Genomic DNA, 17724 nt, shown 5'->3' with positions numbered 1-17724 from the left:
TTGTGATCTCGTGTACGTATCTGTAAACGACAAAAATGGGTTAAGAGGTAACACACATGTATCTAAAAATACATATATAATCATAACAAAATAAAAAAAAATTTTATTGCGCTTTAAAATTTATATCTATCTCTTTCAATATCTTATGTAATGAAAGGCAATATGAAAAATGTTTTTTTTTGCATATCTCGTTTAAATTCTTTAAAATGATAAACAACCTTATATGGAAATTATGTGCATTTCACATTAAGGTCTTAAATAGTGATAAACAAGAGGTTATGAAAAAATGCTTTGCGTCTTAATAAGTGATAAACAAGACCAGTTGAAAAATGTATAAATATGATCATTTGCTCTTTTTTAAAATAGTTACTTGTTTATCGTTAAAATGACGCAAAATGGAACACCTAAGATACTGAAAAGGTTTAAAACAAGACAACTTTGTACCAAAAGAAAATGAGATGTCTACATACCAAGAACTTTGGAGCAATTAATTTCGTCAATAGCATCGGGACAGTCTATAACATCGTCACATCGGGTAAGCATTGACATCCATTCCCCATTGTTACATAAGTGTAATGACCCATTCGTGTTGTGGATAGTCACATGATTTGAACTGGACGTGTTTCTTAGAAGCGTTTTAACTAAAATAATAATACATATAATAATAATAAAAGAAATAAAATCTTTATTTAGAGAAGGTAACTTACAAAATGTACACACACAAAGATATGTATAATTATTTCCAGTACGGCCTTCTTATTTAATAATAAGAAAGAAAAAAGTATAACAGTTATAAAATTTTTTCTGTAGATTGTTTCCAGTTAAATAAAAACATGTTACTCAATAAATATTGCTATATCGCATAATTTACCTCTCATTTCTTACCGCTAGTTAGATAAATATAACATTTCAGTATCATGGTACGGCTGACAAAAGTACAATGCGGTCATATGAATAAACTGAAACGAATAAGGTCAGCAACCACAGGATGCTCGGAAAAAAAATACACCAAAAAACACCTTGTGAGATGATTTTACAAGAAAGGAAAATGTTGCAAACAGTGCAAGATCAGAACGTTCGCTTGACATGACGCACATTTATACAGGGCTAAACTTCTTGAGTTTGCTCATTAAAGAGCTAATGGCAAATGGCAACTAGTCCTGGCTAAATCAGCATTCAAACGATAGACCAGAAAAAACGCCATGCGTTTCATTTTTGGTTCAGTAGATATCACGTCAATTAATGCAATCATGAGTCGTTTCCAAACATGTTGAACCTAACATCGAAAAGGTTTGAATTGCCAGAAACAAAAGGTTTCCGCTTGAGAATATGTGATCAGCTATATCCTACAAAACAAAGAGTAAAATAACGAGCATTTCTAATGTACTACTAGCATGCTTTAAAAACTTTAATTTGAAAGTAGTGTCTACCTTTACCTGATCCTAAACAACTTGTTTCATCAGAAAAATCAACACAGTCTTGTATACCATCACACAAATATTGCACTGAAATTGTATCACCATTGGCACATTCAAATGAACCTTCCACGGTTGTGTTTATACTTGAAGAACCAGCAGCTGTGTATTTATCTGCATCGAAATACGGACGAATAGAATTTATTAGTAACATTGAAGTAGACATGTGTTCGGATATATTTATATCAAGTTATGATATTCTGCATTATGTCATGGTCCTAATATTTCATCAGGATCATAATTCTTATCTACATTGAAGTACTGGCGTTGACAAAGAAATTTTTTCAGTCATTGGAATATATTAACATGCGACGCATCTACTGTACTGTTGTCCATCTTGAAACAATAAAACAGAAAATAAGGAATCCTTACGGAACGCTAAATATATGAACTTTGCAATTAAAGGATAATAAGATACATGTATTTATTATGTATTCATAAAATAAGTGTTGAATGTTAATGCTTTGACTCTTTTTAATTATGATTGTTCAGTGTTAGAAAATTAATATTGTGAGCGCATATTTGCAACTTACAATCAATAAAGCATGGCTCGGATTGGGCAGCTATTTCTGATGTAAAACACCAGAGAAAACCCTCCTTATACGGATCCCTGCAGTAGTTAACAGCTTGTTTTACTGACCCATCCGGAAACTTAAAATTGTTCTTTAATTGTTTGTTTAGGTTAACTGTATGCCAGTTTTTACAGTGTTTACCAGAACGTGTCTGGTTCCATTGTCCTGTATACGGCGTCAATGTAATAAAACAACGATCTGACTCCGTGTCTGAAAAAACATAAGGAAAAAATTATTCCCTGCGGTCTGGAGACCGCAGGGTATTGGTACGCGTTTAACTTTTGAGGCATGGAGGAGCACGTGACCTGTTTTCGGTACATGGAGGAGCATGTGATCTGTAAACATGATTGGTTAATTGACCTTTTCGAAAGCCTGGCTAAATACTGTTTGCGGTACGTTACGGATTTACCTCTAGGGAATTAGTCAGAGTGACACCTAATTAAGAACAAAAATTATTACGTGATATTTCTAATTTTCTATAATTATTTTACCGTTTAAGGTGGAAAAACTTGAATGATATGTTTGACAATTATCAATGTTTCTTTAATATGTATCTCAAATTTAAAAAACAATAAATTGTTTATACAAAATTAAAATTTTCGTAGTTGCATCTGCCAGAATAAATAGAGATATTTTCTGCGTAAACTTGTGTACATTGTATTTATTTTTTTTGCTCGGAATTACTCATAAAATGGTAGGCCTATTTAATCATTTTCTTAAAAAGAAATAATTGTGTATGTTCGACCTTCTCCGATCATCAACGGTCACCAGTTTCCAAAGACCTTCTTCTATTTTGATCGATTATTGTCAACTATATTCCTGATAAAACCGCGCGTTTATTTATTCCCCCCAAACAATGTTGAAAATAGTTAAATGGAATATCTTTATATCATTAAAAATGTTCCCCGCAGGAAACCATTTTACTTGTTACATAAACTAGGATGCAGGAGCGTAATAAAGCCATTTTATGAAAACAAAAAATTACACTAGTCGTAATAACATTTTGACGTAACGTCATTTGCGTTATATACAAACAATATTGGAGCGCGCTAAACACTACATTGACCGCTGTATAAAGGCTATTACGAAATACCAGAAAAGAGTATGACTTTCGAAACAAATATGAATATGATTTATCTTTGTTTGAAAAGACGCAGATAAGTAAAAAGATATACTGCTCACAAAAGATTATTTAAAATATTACAAATTGTTTCATATTACTCTTAGTATAGGTAAAAATATTAAAATGTAAGTTCATGGTGTAATTATAAAAAAACACGTTCTGTTTAGCTAACTATATATGATGCTATCTCCAACATATTACACTTCAGGAATATTCTCAAAAAATGTTAAATCAATATTTGAGTAAAACTTCACAGGTATTTTTTGCAATATAATATCAAACCGGAAAGCTTCTCCAATCTAAAGTTCCCCTTGGATTTCGAGCACACAGTTGTACGGAGCGATAGTTTTTAGCCAACGACCTTAACCACTCAGCCACATTTATTATTATTATTATTATTATTATTATTATTATTATTATTATTATTATTATTATCATTATATAATTAATAGTCTGTTTTGTTTTTATCATCATTTTCTTTCCAAAAAGCAGTTAGACTATTAATAAGCAGAAATACAATACAGTTTACATTTAACTCTTAACCTTTATAGTTACACGGCTCCCATTCTCTATTTGGATCGGTCGTGTAGCAGAAAAGTGTGCCTTCCATCGTTGGATCCCTACAGTAATTCTCGGCATCTTTTACGGTATCCTCCGGAAAAGACGAATTTGAATCTCCGGCTTTATGTGGGTGCGGATACTGACTATCCCAACGTTGGCAAGTTCTACCAGAAGAGGTCTTGCTGAGCCAGCCGGAATAGCGATGAGGAAAAATTGTTTCTAGCACTTTGTTATACAAAAACAAACATGTATTGGTTTGTGCAATTATACGTATTTTAACCAAGTATAATTATCATCATCATGCATTCATCTGTGTTATGAAGAAACTCAAAATAAAAAATGCAATGGCTTTCTGTTATTTTATTCAAGTTATATTTGCAGCATAGCATGTTTGCAAAATAAAATTCTTAAAGAACACCCAAAACAGCAAAACTGATAACGTTGCAAGCGTGGTTGAATTGAAACTATTTTGGACGGTAATAGTTATCTACGCCGCGTTGTACCGTCTTAACCAATATTCAAGATTCTAACATGACAAAAGATATTTAGAAAACATGATATATACACACGACAGTGAAAATGAAACCTTCAGTGTCACACATAAAGCAGCGTATGCTTCCAAAGTAAAGAATGACCAAAGTTTTGAAGGAAAAAAAATCACTATACATAACAAACATTAATTCAATTTGAATATCTGTTATGTTCCTTCTGTTTGTAATATAGTTATAATTTTGATAAAAATATTTCAAGGATTTCTATTGTATGGTTTTTTTTGCATATCATTTAAAATTAATACTAGTAAGAACACATCGAGATGAGAACAAAAATAACCTTTAGGTGGTTGTGTACATTTCTGCCAGCGCTCTGAAGGATCCATAGTGTAACACCATATATAGCCGTTAACCTCAGGGTCACGGCAATAATTTTCCTCAAGCATCATGTCTCCACTGGGGAAAATATACTCATACAATATATATCCGTGTGTATGTGGATAACTACTGTCCCAGCGCTGACACGGTATACCATTTTCCGTATAATTCAGAGTTCCATTGTACAAATGAGGCTTAAAGGAATCCGACAAAGCTGTAACATTAGTGAGAAATTGAGTAAAAACTTTAATTTTTGAAATACAGTGAGGACATACAAGTCATCATTCATTAAAAGGCATTTATGGACTTGATAAAAAAATTATCTAAATATTATTCTAAATTTGCCATGTTTTACATTTAATATTCTAATTAATATAATTAATAATTCTAAATTTGCCATGTTTTACATTTCATATTCTAATTAATATAATTAATAATTAATTTAATTTTATCATAATTAATTCTCAAAAATATACTTATCAACCTTATAACAAACGGACGGGCAACACTTCCATGATCATATGGCGATCATATGGCGACTTGTTGAGAAAAATCTAAGTTGCTTCATCGTGCATTATTTCAGGTACGGACGGACACCTGAGTAGAACCATCTTTGTTACATGAGCAAGCTAGACAGCTACCTTACATGATAGAAAATAATTGCAATATGATAAACTGATGATTTACTTAAAAGAAGTGGCTGAAAGTCCTATTGGGGTACATTGTTTTGTACTATGCCTGTCTTGGTTTAACAAGGAATTTTATTTGAAATATGCTTTTGCTAAAACGGCTTTACATCATCAGGACTTACTAAGTAGTTTTTCAGAGATAGGCTCTTCGCATATAAAATAATTTGCCAAGTCATCCTCGCAACTTGCAGTTTCCCATGTGTTGTTCCGGTGTGCTTGATGAAAACTCATTCTTGTACAGTCTCCAATGATCGACGGCTCTCCTGTGTTCCTAGAAAAATATCTGCATAGTTTTATTTTGAACATTTCGGTATACCGGAATAATCTTTTAAACTGTAAAACAACCCTCAATTTTAAAGTGCAGCAGGTTTTTTTTTTGTAGAGTCATTGTTCTTTTATGAAAAAGGAGAAAGTTTTGTAAACAGTTTTTTTTATATGTTATAATATTTGGTTGGATTGGACGTCGTATTGTTTTGTCTTAAGTCACACCGTCGCTGTTATGTCATGTGGCGAATTTCAAGCTTTAATGGTGGATAAAGAGGTCAGGTATCCTCTGTGCATTATTTCAAGCACGAACGCACCAATTAGTAAATCCACCGATGTTCCGTTACCTTACAGGATAAAAAATAAAACATTTCCTAAAATAAAAAATACAAAGAAGGCTCTGACGGGATAAGAACCCTCAGTGGTTAGGGGCAAGTGATTTGAAGTTAAGCTGGAAAAAAAACAGACCATTGTTAAATGTACGAATTCAGTCACAGGATCTGATAAAGCAGAAAATAGCCCTGAAAATGTTAAAATATGCAAGCAAGACCGTTACCGTATTAAAAACGGGCTATGCTATAAGCATGATGATAAGATAATAAATTTAACTATATCAAACATATTCATGCGAAATAATAATTAAAATAATTAGCACATCACTGTCCGTTCATTTAAAGTTAGCATTGAATTAGTTCATACATTTGAATCTTTTGTAACAGTGTTCTTTACAACGATAAAAAAGTACAAAAAAAAATAATAAAGAAAAAATGACATTAAAAGACCAGTGAATATACATCTGTATGCTTATTTTTATTTATTGGAAATAGTTAATAATGATGATAATGGTAACACTAAAATAAACGTAAAAATTAAAACATTAAGTTATTCTGTTCCTCATTTTTCCAATGCTTTGTTTACAGTAGAATATTATGTTATTCTCTTACTAGTAAACAAGATAATAGCTTATATTGTATATATAAAAACAAGCATATCAAAATTCAACATTTATACGTATAAACGTTCATACCATGCGGTAAATGTAACAGGTGACCCATCTTCCCATACGTGAAAATTTCCGCCAACACGTTCTCTTACACGCGTTAAACCTTAAAATGTAAGTCATTGAATATTCAGTATAAAATACTTTGTATATTTTTTTCTTCAGATTAATATTGTTTTGTACTACTTATGAAAAATTCAAATTGCTCCATCAATCTAACTTTATATGAACTTAAAATACAGTTATATAAATAGGAAAATACTGAAAATTGCTTTTTTTGTCTAAAAGAAACGGACTATTTATATTAAAGCGGCCTTTAGGTCAGGTTACATATGTTATTTTTAGATAAATCGTTTCATATAATTGTCAAATCGAAAGAATTAAGGTGAAAATTGAAATTTGCCGACGATAAAACACATAAACAATAAAGAAAATACTCGATACCTCTAATCTACCTTTGAATAGGTAAAGCGGTCGATTAGCTTCCCAGCCTTCTATATTTAGAAACAAACGTCACTGTCAATCTAATAATAGCCTCTCGGGATGCTGTTTTAAAGAAAGCTTACAATGCACTTTTCCAGAGTTACTGAAATACTTAGTTTGAAACAAAACTTAGAATTGTTTTCCCAACACAAAATGAAAAAGTGGAAGCCGCTTTAAAGTGTGCACAAAATGTATGCTTTAATGTTAAAATCATTGTAATAAATAACTTGCCTATGTGAGCATAGAAAAACGAGTCACTTTGTCCTGTCTTCTTTGGGAATGCATTTTCTATATTATATGGACTTAGATCTGTATATCTGAAATTCCTCAACATATATTTCAGAAGTTGTTGCTCCTCCGAATAATGAACAGACACAAGCCTGTGCTTTCTGATCCAACATTCTTCCCCAGCTGCTTTCCACGGAGAGCCCAAACGATAAAATATACTGTAACATTTTCCGAACATCTTCGAACATCCTTCAAAGAGTCACAAAATAAGAATGACCATGTACTTTTTGTTTGTTACTATCCTGCCATAATAATATCTCCATCGAGAGACAAATTTTAATGACTCTGTTTTGGGAGTGATGTATAAGATTATATCATTCCAAATTATGCATAACTAATAAAAGCACCTTCTGTTATGATAAAATATTTCGTCTTTATGGATTCACCAACACACTCAGGCTATACTTTTTATAAATTGCCAACAACATTAATTAATATAAATATTTTTGTTTGATGTACATAAATATGTTACTTTATTACTTAATACCTACCTTTATACGCTAGGAGTGTTGCATTTTGCCAACTCAAACCTTACAGGAACAAAAATAATGATACGGATTTAGTTCATAGTTATTTGTACTATCATTAGCAGCAATTGAAAAGAAACATTAAATATAACATATCCGTATTTCAAAACAAAAAAAAACACATCATTTCTGAATCTCTTATCCATTCGTTTTTTTTTTCAAAGAGACTGGCGGCGCAGACTGGAATATCCACCCAGAGGATTAAAGTAATCTGAGGAAGCGAGGCTCTGCTGTTTTTGTTGGTTATTTTCTTTTTAGGTTTTTTATACATGCATAGAAACTTAATCATTACATTTCATTCATCACAGTGAAATAATATCACCATAAACATCAGACTCGCCGAAATGACGTCATTTCAAAACACGCGAGTAACCATTTTATATAAAAAAATTAATTTTGTACAATGCATAAATAAAGGTATAACTGCATTGTTATTAGTTGGAAAGGTGCAAATACTGCTAGAACGGAAATATGAAATTGGTCAATATATATCTTGTAAGTGGCAGTTTGTATAATCTGGAGAATCATGAAAGCAATTCAATTCAATTCGAAATTCACCATATTTTGCTTATTTAAAGAAATAGTTTGTAAATAATATAATATGAAACAAACGTTGCTGCAAGTTTTTTTGTACTTGTATGCGTTTTGTTTTTGTTGTTTGTTTGTTTGTTTGTTTTGGGGGTTTTGGGGGTTGTTTTTTTCCTAATTCCGTTTATGGTTAAAATTTCAGCAATTACATGAATCCAAATATTTCAGATTTTCCATAATAAGATGATAAAAAGACTCACCATCATATCCATATTTGTCATTTCTGTATAACTGGTACATCACTGTAAAATAAATAACAATTTCTTCATGTTGGGTTAATGGACCTTTCTAGTTTTAAAAGTATTATGCAAACTGACTGACTTATCCATTTGTAACACAGGGATAATGCATAGTTACTGTGCGACCTGGTTTACACAAAAGAATAATTGTGTTTGTGATATTTTTTGTAACCATTAAATAGCGCAGACAAGTCTAATTTGACGAAGACAGCATTGCAACGGTTTTACACAAATCGTACTAAGAATAGCAAAAACAAACGGTTTTCAATTTATTTCTAAGTATATTTCTTGATTATTTTTTTAACATGGTTTTGTTTTAAGTGCACCCATTTATATAAGAAATTCAAATTTAATGTTTTTATGGACCTTTAATATTCCATGAAAATATAATGAAGAAATCTACAACTGGACGTTTAATCTACAGGTGCAGTAAGTTTAGTGTTGAAACTGGTTAACACTACCAACTACACTTAATTGACATTAAAACACAAACAAAATACCTTGGAAGTTAGTCCCAAATGAGTCTAGCATATGACTTAAATCTTCTGTGTTTGTACTATAAGCCACAATAAACCCTTCCTTAGCTGATATACGCAACGCACTGTCTGTGATTGCACCCTTATCAAAGTCAATATCCAGCGTCTCTGACTCCGAATAAATATGTTTTGGTACAAAGTTCAGATTGCAATAGGTCTTTGTTCCGGAGAAACGGTCAGTAACAGAAAATACTGAGCCTAAATAGTAAATCATTTAGTTAACAATGCTTAAGAAACCTTCATTGAAACATTTTTGTTTATTGAAATTTGGCTCCAGTCAAAATTTCATCTTAGCTCTTACTTTCAGAAGAGATCCGTTGGCGAATAATAATCAATAATTTGTGTGTAAGTTAAAATTTCCTGCGCACTCTAGAATATTATTTCAATATCTTATTGCCTATAAACAAACATAAAAACACCCATGATACCTGAATCACATCTGACATTGAAGTCAATCAGTTCAAGATGTACAGAAAACCTCCGGACATCTATTCTCCATCTTTCAGAAGCGGTTGAAAATGGAAAGTTAAGTTGGGACAAAGACGCCAAGAGCATCGCAGGTAAACTGCAACTATTCAGTATCTCCTTTGGCAGATCGTTTTTCAAAGAAAAACACGTAGGTGCATCTGTAGATGATATACATATATTGTTTATTGACATAACGTGAAGCAACGAGGGGGAGTGGGAAAGGAACATGATAAATATTCTTTAAACATTTAAAACAACTGTCTCAATATATAAATCAGAGCAAAGTTTACCCTCGTTTATTTTGAGGTAAAATATTTATCATAAAATTGTGAAGACAGGCAAAGCACATCTTTTCTTTTTTTTTTACAAGTCTTTTTATGCTCAATCGAATTATACAGAATTTGTTTTATTTCTATTATGTAGCAAGCTTTATTGTAACACTTAATAACCATTTCCTGGATTGCTCAGGGATTAACATCAGTTTACCCTTGACAGGATCCATGCGCCTGGCAATCCTCAATAACTAGCTAAAAGTGTTTACCATTCCGTTATGCACAAAGTGAATTTTTACAAAAAAAAACAAAACAAAAAAAAACCAAAGAAAGATGACGATGTTTATAAGATTGTCGGTTAATATAAAATAGTCATTTGCAATATAATAGCAGTCTACTTTACCTGAAAACTTTACAAATGCCTCGAAGCCTGTTCCTCGAGACACTATTCTTGACGTTGGTACACATGTTTTAAATGTAAGTGACAAATAACGAACATCACTTTGAATCACAAAAATGACATTATTAAACCCTTGGTCGATGGTTAACCCCTTTTCATCCGTATAGGCATTCTTTAGTACAATACTGTCTTGATTACACGAACCAATTATAGTTGGACCAGAAAACATCTGCAATATTAAAAATGCACTTTTTTTCTCGTGTTTTAAATCTTTATACGTTTATGAGCACGCAAGAAGTTGTATTTATTATCATCCATTATCATGTATGTATAATATCTTATGTTAAATTGTTTCCTCATTATCAACTTAAGTTTCAGCTGGCCTGTAAATGATCATATAATATTCAAGACGACGTCAATGGTCTAGTATTAATGTATTGTCCTTTCATCAGACCGCTGACATTTTGTGGTGGATACCCGCTAGGAAGATATAACAGGTATGTGAGTCCAGTATATTTTACTAGAAATGTTGTTTTTAAACATTATTATTTCGTTGAATTTGTGTTATGTGGTATAAATATGAAACCAGACCTATACCCGATGGCACATATGCTTATTTTTCCAATCTTAAAACAAAACAAATTCCCTATTGAATTGAAATTCTCGATATCAAAACTTACGAATTTGCTAAAGTTCATTCCATTATGGTATCAGACAGATGTTTCCACACATTTTATTTTATTTTTATATATTTTTATGTTTTGACTGATATTTGAATTGGTCAGAATAAACAATTGAGAATGCAATGCCAACATAGCGTGAATGTAGGTTTCAAAAGGCACTGAATATTTTTCTGAATTAAGCAATTTACAACGCAAAATTTCATAAACTGGGCAAGGTATTTTTTTCCAAAATGGTTAGGAAAAGCCTGCACTTCCAGCCATTCGGCTTTGGTCCGTTTAATGTCTACAGGCTTTTTGATCACTTTCTATAATGCATTGTGTCCCTCCTTGTGTGCTTTATACAACTTCTTAAATAATGTTTTCTATATACGGTCAAAATCAATTATTCTTTGTTTCATTCAAATATAAAGAACCTTATAATTTTGTAGCATTTTATATAAATGTAGACCAATGTTAAACTGGATAGATCTATAATGGGCATATTTTTCATAAGCATTTCAAAACATTATAAAATGCAATAAAAATGTATAGATGACTCGAATGATTTTTTTTTCAAATAATGTAAATTCAAATAGCTATAATACACCAATAGCATTACCTCAAATTCTGAAAATGATACTTGACTGAACAGCAGCTCGATGTATCTGTTGTCGGTTGTTTTTATTGTCCATGTATATGATATCCCACTCCTATATTGTGTCGGGTAACCAATACTTGTGATAACAGACTGTACTTGTTGCAAATTAATGTTGCCATACTTAACGGTGTCGGTCAGTCCTCTATGTTTGTGCAATTTACTAAGTTCCGGGAGATACAAGTTTTCTGATAAAAAATATATCATTTTGATATTGTCATTCTTAAAAGTTATAAATAATAATTAAGAACCAATAAACCATCAGAAATTGACAAATTCATCAGCAGACAATGGTTGTATGAACTGCCATCCATTGTCTATTGATAAATTTTAAAAATACTTCCAACTTATCGGTTGTTTTCGCTTATATTATTATTATCGTCATCAATATCCTCCTCCCACATCATCCTCATCATTATCACAACTATCATCATAAATGTTTTCAAAATCATCATTTTACATTTAGACGGCCGATTAAGAAAGAACTAAATAACTAAAATAAATTACTTTAAAGGACAAATATGTTTAAATCTATCTTATCTTGGATATATGATTTGGTTTAAAGTCAATTAAAGTCATACTTTTATTTTTGCAGCCAATAAGTTCAAATCTCAAACAGTTCGTGTCAGGACTCACTGATTTGACCACACGTATTTTTATGTACCTTGCCACTAATGCCTTGTGGTAAAACGTCTGCGGTGTATCAACAGGCAAAAACTTATCGAGCTGGAGTATCTGTAATGTAGTTTAATAAAGGTTCTTAGCCGAGATACAAAAACAACTTAACATTGATAAAATTTAGTAACATAAGAAACATATGATCTCATGCCTATATAGATTCGTTTTTATATGCGTAAGTTTTTATATCCGTTTTTATATGCATAATAGCATGCAGATTATGGTCGCAAATGAACAAATCTATGTTCACAGTGAAGAAGTACCTTAAACATATTTACAGATATTACTTACCATTGGTTGCCCCTCATTCTTTTCATCAATATTAGAAAAGTAATTCAGTTGAATAGTACTGACGCCTTTTAAAATGATATCCTTAGTGTATATACCATCAGTGATACTTTCTACTGTTTCATACCAATTCAAAACGGTGATACCTTCAAATATGGCGCTATACAACATATCAACCTGTGTAAAAAAAGGAAACAAGAACTATCCTTTACTACATTTTATTTTAGAACGATCAATGAGGTTTCCCAGAGTGATTTAAATTTGGAATTTGAAATGACCAATAAAAAATCCTCTTATACTCAGTTCTTTACTGTAAGTTTTACAAGAAGTCAAACTGATTAAAGATGGCCTTTGGCGAAGAAAAATGCTCACAATTATTATAGTGAAATAAAGAATCCCTAAAGAACGTTCAAAACTGCATAAATAAAATTGTTGGAAACTCAGTATGAGGTTGTCCATGCACGGTATTGTGTTTAAGTATTTCATAGAAATAATTATCAGTTAGTTATTTGCCGATATCATTGGAATTACTTAGATCAGATCTGTTTTTTTTCTTTTTATTTTAAAGAAATGATTCTTTAGAAATAATTGGGTACGAGGTCATTTAATGATAACTTTATATACAGAAATAAAAACAAATCTGTTTAAATATGTGGATCAGATTGAGCAAGAGAAAACAGTTTTATTGTGGGTTTTTTTCTTCAATATTTAAGATTGTAAGGACAAAAATGTGCCCAAAGTAGACCAACCCACTTCAAGGTAATTCACCTAACTCTATATCCAAGTTTATGGGATTGGGCTATGTTTCCCTATTTTTATAGAAAAACCTTTACCTCTCTTTAGAACAACTATTGCCAATAACCTTATAAACAGATCTTGATATTACCAGCTGAATACTTTCTGCAATATTCCGTTATGCATTTAAACGTTCATATAATATACAATCGTTCCTTTACTGATCCAATAAAAGTAGTAAGAATTTTCCTGATGCATGCCCAAATATACACAGACTTTATACGTTTAAGAACAGGACATACATATGGTTATAAAATAGTAAATCTTCGAATAGTTTGTCTTAAACTTACAAAGTATCAATTGGATTATGAGTTTTTATATATAAGAGGCACATTACGAGGTACTTTAAGTCTCAGCAATGACTTTTTCAAAAAAATAATATTACACACCATTATGTATGGATCTTTGTCCGACACATCCGCACACCAACCGGAGGAGAATGGCCTAGCAGAGGATGGGGGATACATAAGCTGCCATGACGACGCACTGATTTGTTCATCAACGAGAAATCCGTCTGCCATACCATGTTGTGTGTTACAAAGCACCTGATTATCTAAGAGAGAGAAATATAACATGACGTTAAATAGATGTTATGAATTAATTGATTCAAATTTGAGCCAAGGATTTTGGGTTTCCAGTAAAATGGTTGCTCACTTGGTTCCAGCAAAAGAAATGGTGGCAAACACCCATATGAATTTTATCCAGGCAAGTTTGTTAATATGTTATTTTGTGTTTTTTTTTAATATGTCAATCCCTAAAGGACGTTTTCGGGAGTTTTCATTAGACACATTTGAATTAAGGTTTCAGCTTCCTAGATTCCAATGTCAGTTATTTTAGATATAAAATGGCCATGTTCGTGTTTTATATTTGAAAAGTTACTTTTCTGGCCGGGGTTTCTACTCATTTATTTATATATGTCACCTAGAGTCAATATCACTTTCGATTGACTTCTCTGCGACCATGCCTCAACCAATATAGTAAAAAAACGTTGAAAGTTAAAAAGTAAAAAAAAAATAATTTCAGGATGAGCCTGATAATACTTACGGAGCAGCTTTGGCTTCGTCAAGACCTTTACAGTCGTTGATAATTGAAACTCAGAAACATCTTCATCGTCGAGACCGGCAAGGGAAATATAACGACCTTCCAGTGCCCTGTATGATTTTAATCATTTCAAGTTTGACCTTTTTTAATTTTTCACTTTTCATACATTTAATGTTATTTTTTATAGTAACGCTATTAACTGTGCTTTCAAATGATAATAAAGGTTACGTGGCCTTTTATCGACTTTCACAGAACACAGAGGCGCAACAGAGTCACAAATGACGTCATCACGTAACGTCAATAAAATGATGAATATATAAAAGGGTCTTGTTTCTTTAACAAGGGAATAGGGAGGGGAGAGGAAATACAATAGAAACTTAAGTACCATTCTTTGTATCAATATAGTAAGGCCCTTAACAGATTTGAGCTTCTTTAAGCCTCTCTACAAACAAAATTTGCAAAAGCAGTACTATCAAATTAATTAACAAAAATATATATTTTAATTAAAACATTATAATCGATCCTGAATGAACAATGCCCCCTCGGGCTTAAAACCGTTGGCTAATTATTCATTTGAACCGCGTCACGACAAAATCGACATCCGCGCAGTCTGATCAGGATCCATGCTGTTCGCTGACAAACCCTATAACAAGTAGAGAAACTGATAGCGAACAGCATGGATCCTGATCAGACTGCGAGGATGCGCAGGTGGTCTGGATCCATGCTGGTCGCAAACCTATTATGTTGGTTTTGTCGTGACGCGGCTCATTTTTAAATTGCATCTCTTCTAACTCATTTTACTTGATTTGTATGATTTACGTGTTACCTTAAGAAAATGTAGAATAAAGCGCCATCACCGTGGTACAGTTTATATGTACATGAGATTGACCCGAAGGTATCGATTTGACCTCTGTCCTCACCAATAAAACACTTGGAGAAAGGCTTTCTTCTGAATACTAGAAAAGCATGTGTTGTGTTTATATAAAAAAGGTAATACACAAATTTTGAAGACTATTTAATGATTTTCGGCAGAGATAATTTTTATCTTACTTGACAATTTTTAAGTCAAATTGTTTGATCTTAATTAGTTGATTTACTCAAACCCACCGGATAATCACGTGGTTTGATTACTTTAATGCACGGCCGCATCATATCTGTGTCAATAAATGAAGTACATGACTATATTGATTTGAATTTAAGGTAACATTATGCTCATCTTTTCGTTATCAAGTCGAACTTAATCAATTATAAAGAGAGAGTGAATATTATCAATGATCAAAAATTGATAGTTTTAAAAAGTAAGGATAAAATTCAAATAACTGCGAACAAGAAGTATCTTTAAAAAAAGATACTCGACCGAAGTAAAACTGGTAAACTTGCATATGTTAGTTCTTAGTTTTCCATTCAAAGTGATATATAAAAATGTTAGCATAGTTTGCATAAAAAGACATAATAATTTCGTGTAGGGTTAGAAAAATTGAATACTCTAAGATGTATGTGTTTCTAAACTACCTGTCGTGTTTCGGTAAGTGAACTCAATTAATAACTCCAACATATACACAATACGGCCATTATCTTGATTAATATGCATAAATATATAAAAATTATTAACACTGTAATCATACAATATATAAGACACTTATTGAACAACATAAACTAAGGGTACCAGATAACTTCTATTATTATTCGACAATATTTAGAACTTAGATCTTGTGTAAAATAAACTCGGTAATAAACCGTTCACTTCATACATAGAATAAACTGTTCACTCAGCTTCGCGTTTATTGCATGAACAAAGCTGAAACTGAAACTGAAAACTATTCGCTAGTAAATGTAATGAGATCTGATGTTAAACAGAACTTAAATCTCTGAGCAATTTAAGTAGAAAGTTAAAGAACTTAAATGTATATTTTATACTAGAATTATCCTTTACTGTCATATCATAATGGCAAGAACTTTCCTTTACATTTTCGTTATCTTAGAATAACAAGAACTATCCTTTACTTTTTATTTTAGAATGGGCTAATGAGATTCCCAGATTTCATTTTGTAATTTTATAATGAACAATGAAAACTCTTCTTATATTCAGTTCTTCCCTGCAAGTTTTACAGGAAGTCAAACTGAAAACAGACCGTCTTTGGCCGGAAAAATTAACCGCTCTTCAAGACTACGAGGTCATTTTGGGTATTTGAATGTTATATTCGTGCTGATTCATAATTAAATTCATTGATCTTGTTGAATAAAATCATATTAAAAGATCCTGTTACAAATTTTTTTATGGTTTTATAAATATGATGCTCAAATTAAGATTTATCAATATTGTAAGTTCCAAAAAGCATTTTTATTAAGATAATACCAAATTTAACGTTTTATGTAGATAAAGGGAGGTAATAAGAAATTTGTTTTCGATAAAGTCAAATAAAAATTCGATTTCAAAGCATATATTTTAATGATAACATATAATATGCACAAATATTTGCAGTACATATTTTACATATTCTTGGATGTTTGAAAATTGTTTTATAAGCATAATTATATACATATATAAAATTTCACTTAAGTGTGGTATACAACCTCAATTTCAACATACAGGATCTTTAAGCTCACCAGAGGCTTGCATATTATAATGTTATTCAACTCATTCAGTAAATACTGTATTGAACCAACTCATTCAATACCCTCTATTTATTATACTCCTGCGCCGTGGTGATAAACCAGATTTACAAACTACAAAAAAGTTTAATATCGGTGTAATTATTTCTTTATATCAATAAATAGCTGTTGCTCTACTCTTATTATTTCTTTATTATAAGCGGCGGGAAATATAAATCTCATTTAATGAAAAATTGTCGCTCATATAAAGCAAGAAAAATATACCAGTGCGCATTTATTTCAAGTTTAAGACAAATAAAAATCTCGTTGAGTTGTTTTAAATGTGTCTATTTAACAATAAAATTCAAACTGAAAGTTAATCGTTTATTATGATAAATACTTACACATTTATTTGGTAGCTACTAACACATTTTATGTTTTTATGAGATCCATTAAATTTCAATATCACTTTTAAATGACAGCACTGCTTTTTTATTGTTTTTTTTTTCTCGCGGAAGAAGTGATTTTAAAAAACGAATAAAAACTTATATTTGCTAATATTTGTAATATTTGGATTTTCTGCGCTGTTCACATAAAACTGTTCATATAATATGCCACTTATTCTTAACAATCGGAATAATTATATGAAAATGTCGATG

General features: G+C 31.4%; 1 protein-coding gene across 1 annotated transcript; it reads right to left on the bottom strand.

The window, feature by feature from the left end:
• Positions 1-1389: 1389 nt before the first annotated feature.
• LOC132727795 (apolipoprotein(a)-like) lies at positions 1390-8767 on the bottom strand. The gene is made up of 9 exons (XM_060713379.1): positions 8640-8767; positions 7816-7854; positions 7268-7513; positions 6581-6659; positions 5412-5560; positions 4563-4814; positions 3714-3956; positions 2009-2257; positions 1390-1589 (listed from the first exon to the last, which is right to left on the bottom strand). The coding sequence occupies exons 1-9, from the start codon at positions 8677-8679 to the stop codon at positions 1390-1392; spliced, it is 1497 nt and encodes a 498-aa protein (XP_060569362.1). The 5' UTR covers positions 8680-8767.
• Positions 8768-17724: the final 8957 nt, after the last annotated feature.

This window comes from Ruditapes philippinarum, unplaced genomic scaffold, assembly GCF_026571515.1.
Source record: "Ruditapes philippinarum isolate M1 unplaced genomic scaffold, ASM2657151v2 ctg432_1_1_1_1, whole genome shotgun sequence".
NCBI classification, from domain to species: domain Eukaryota; kingdom Metazoa; phylum Mollusca; class Bivalvia; order Venerida; family Veneridae; genus Ruditapes; species Ruditapes philippinarum.
The sequence above is the reverse complement of the archived record's forward strand: the minus strand, read 5'-3'. Positions and strand labels throughout refer to the sequence as shown.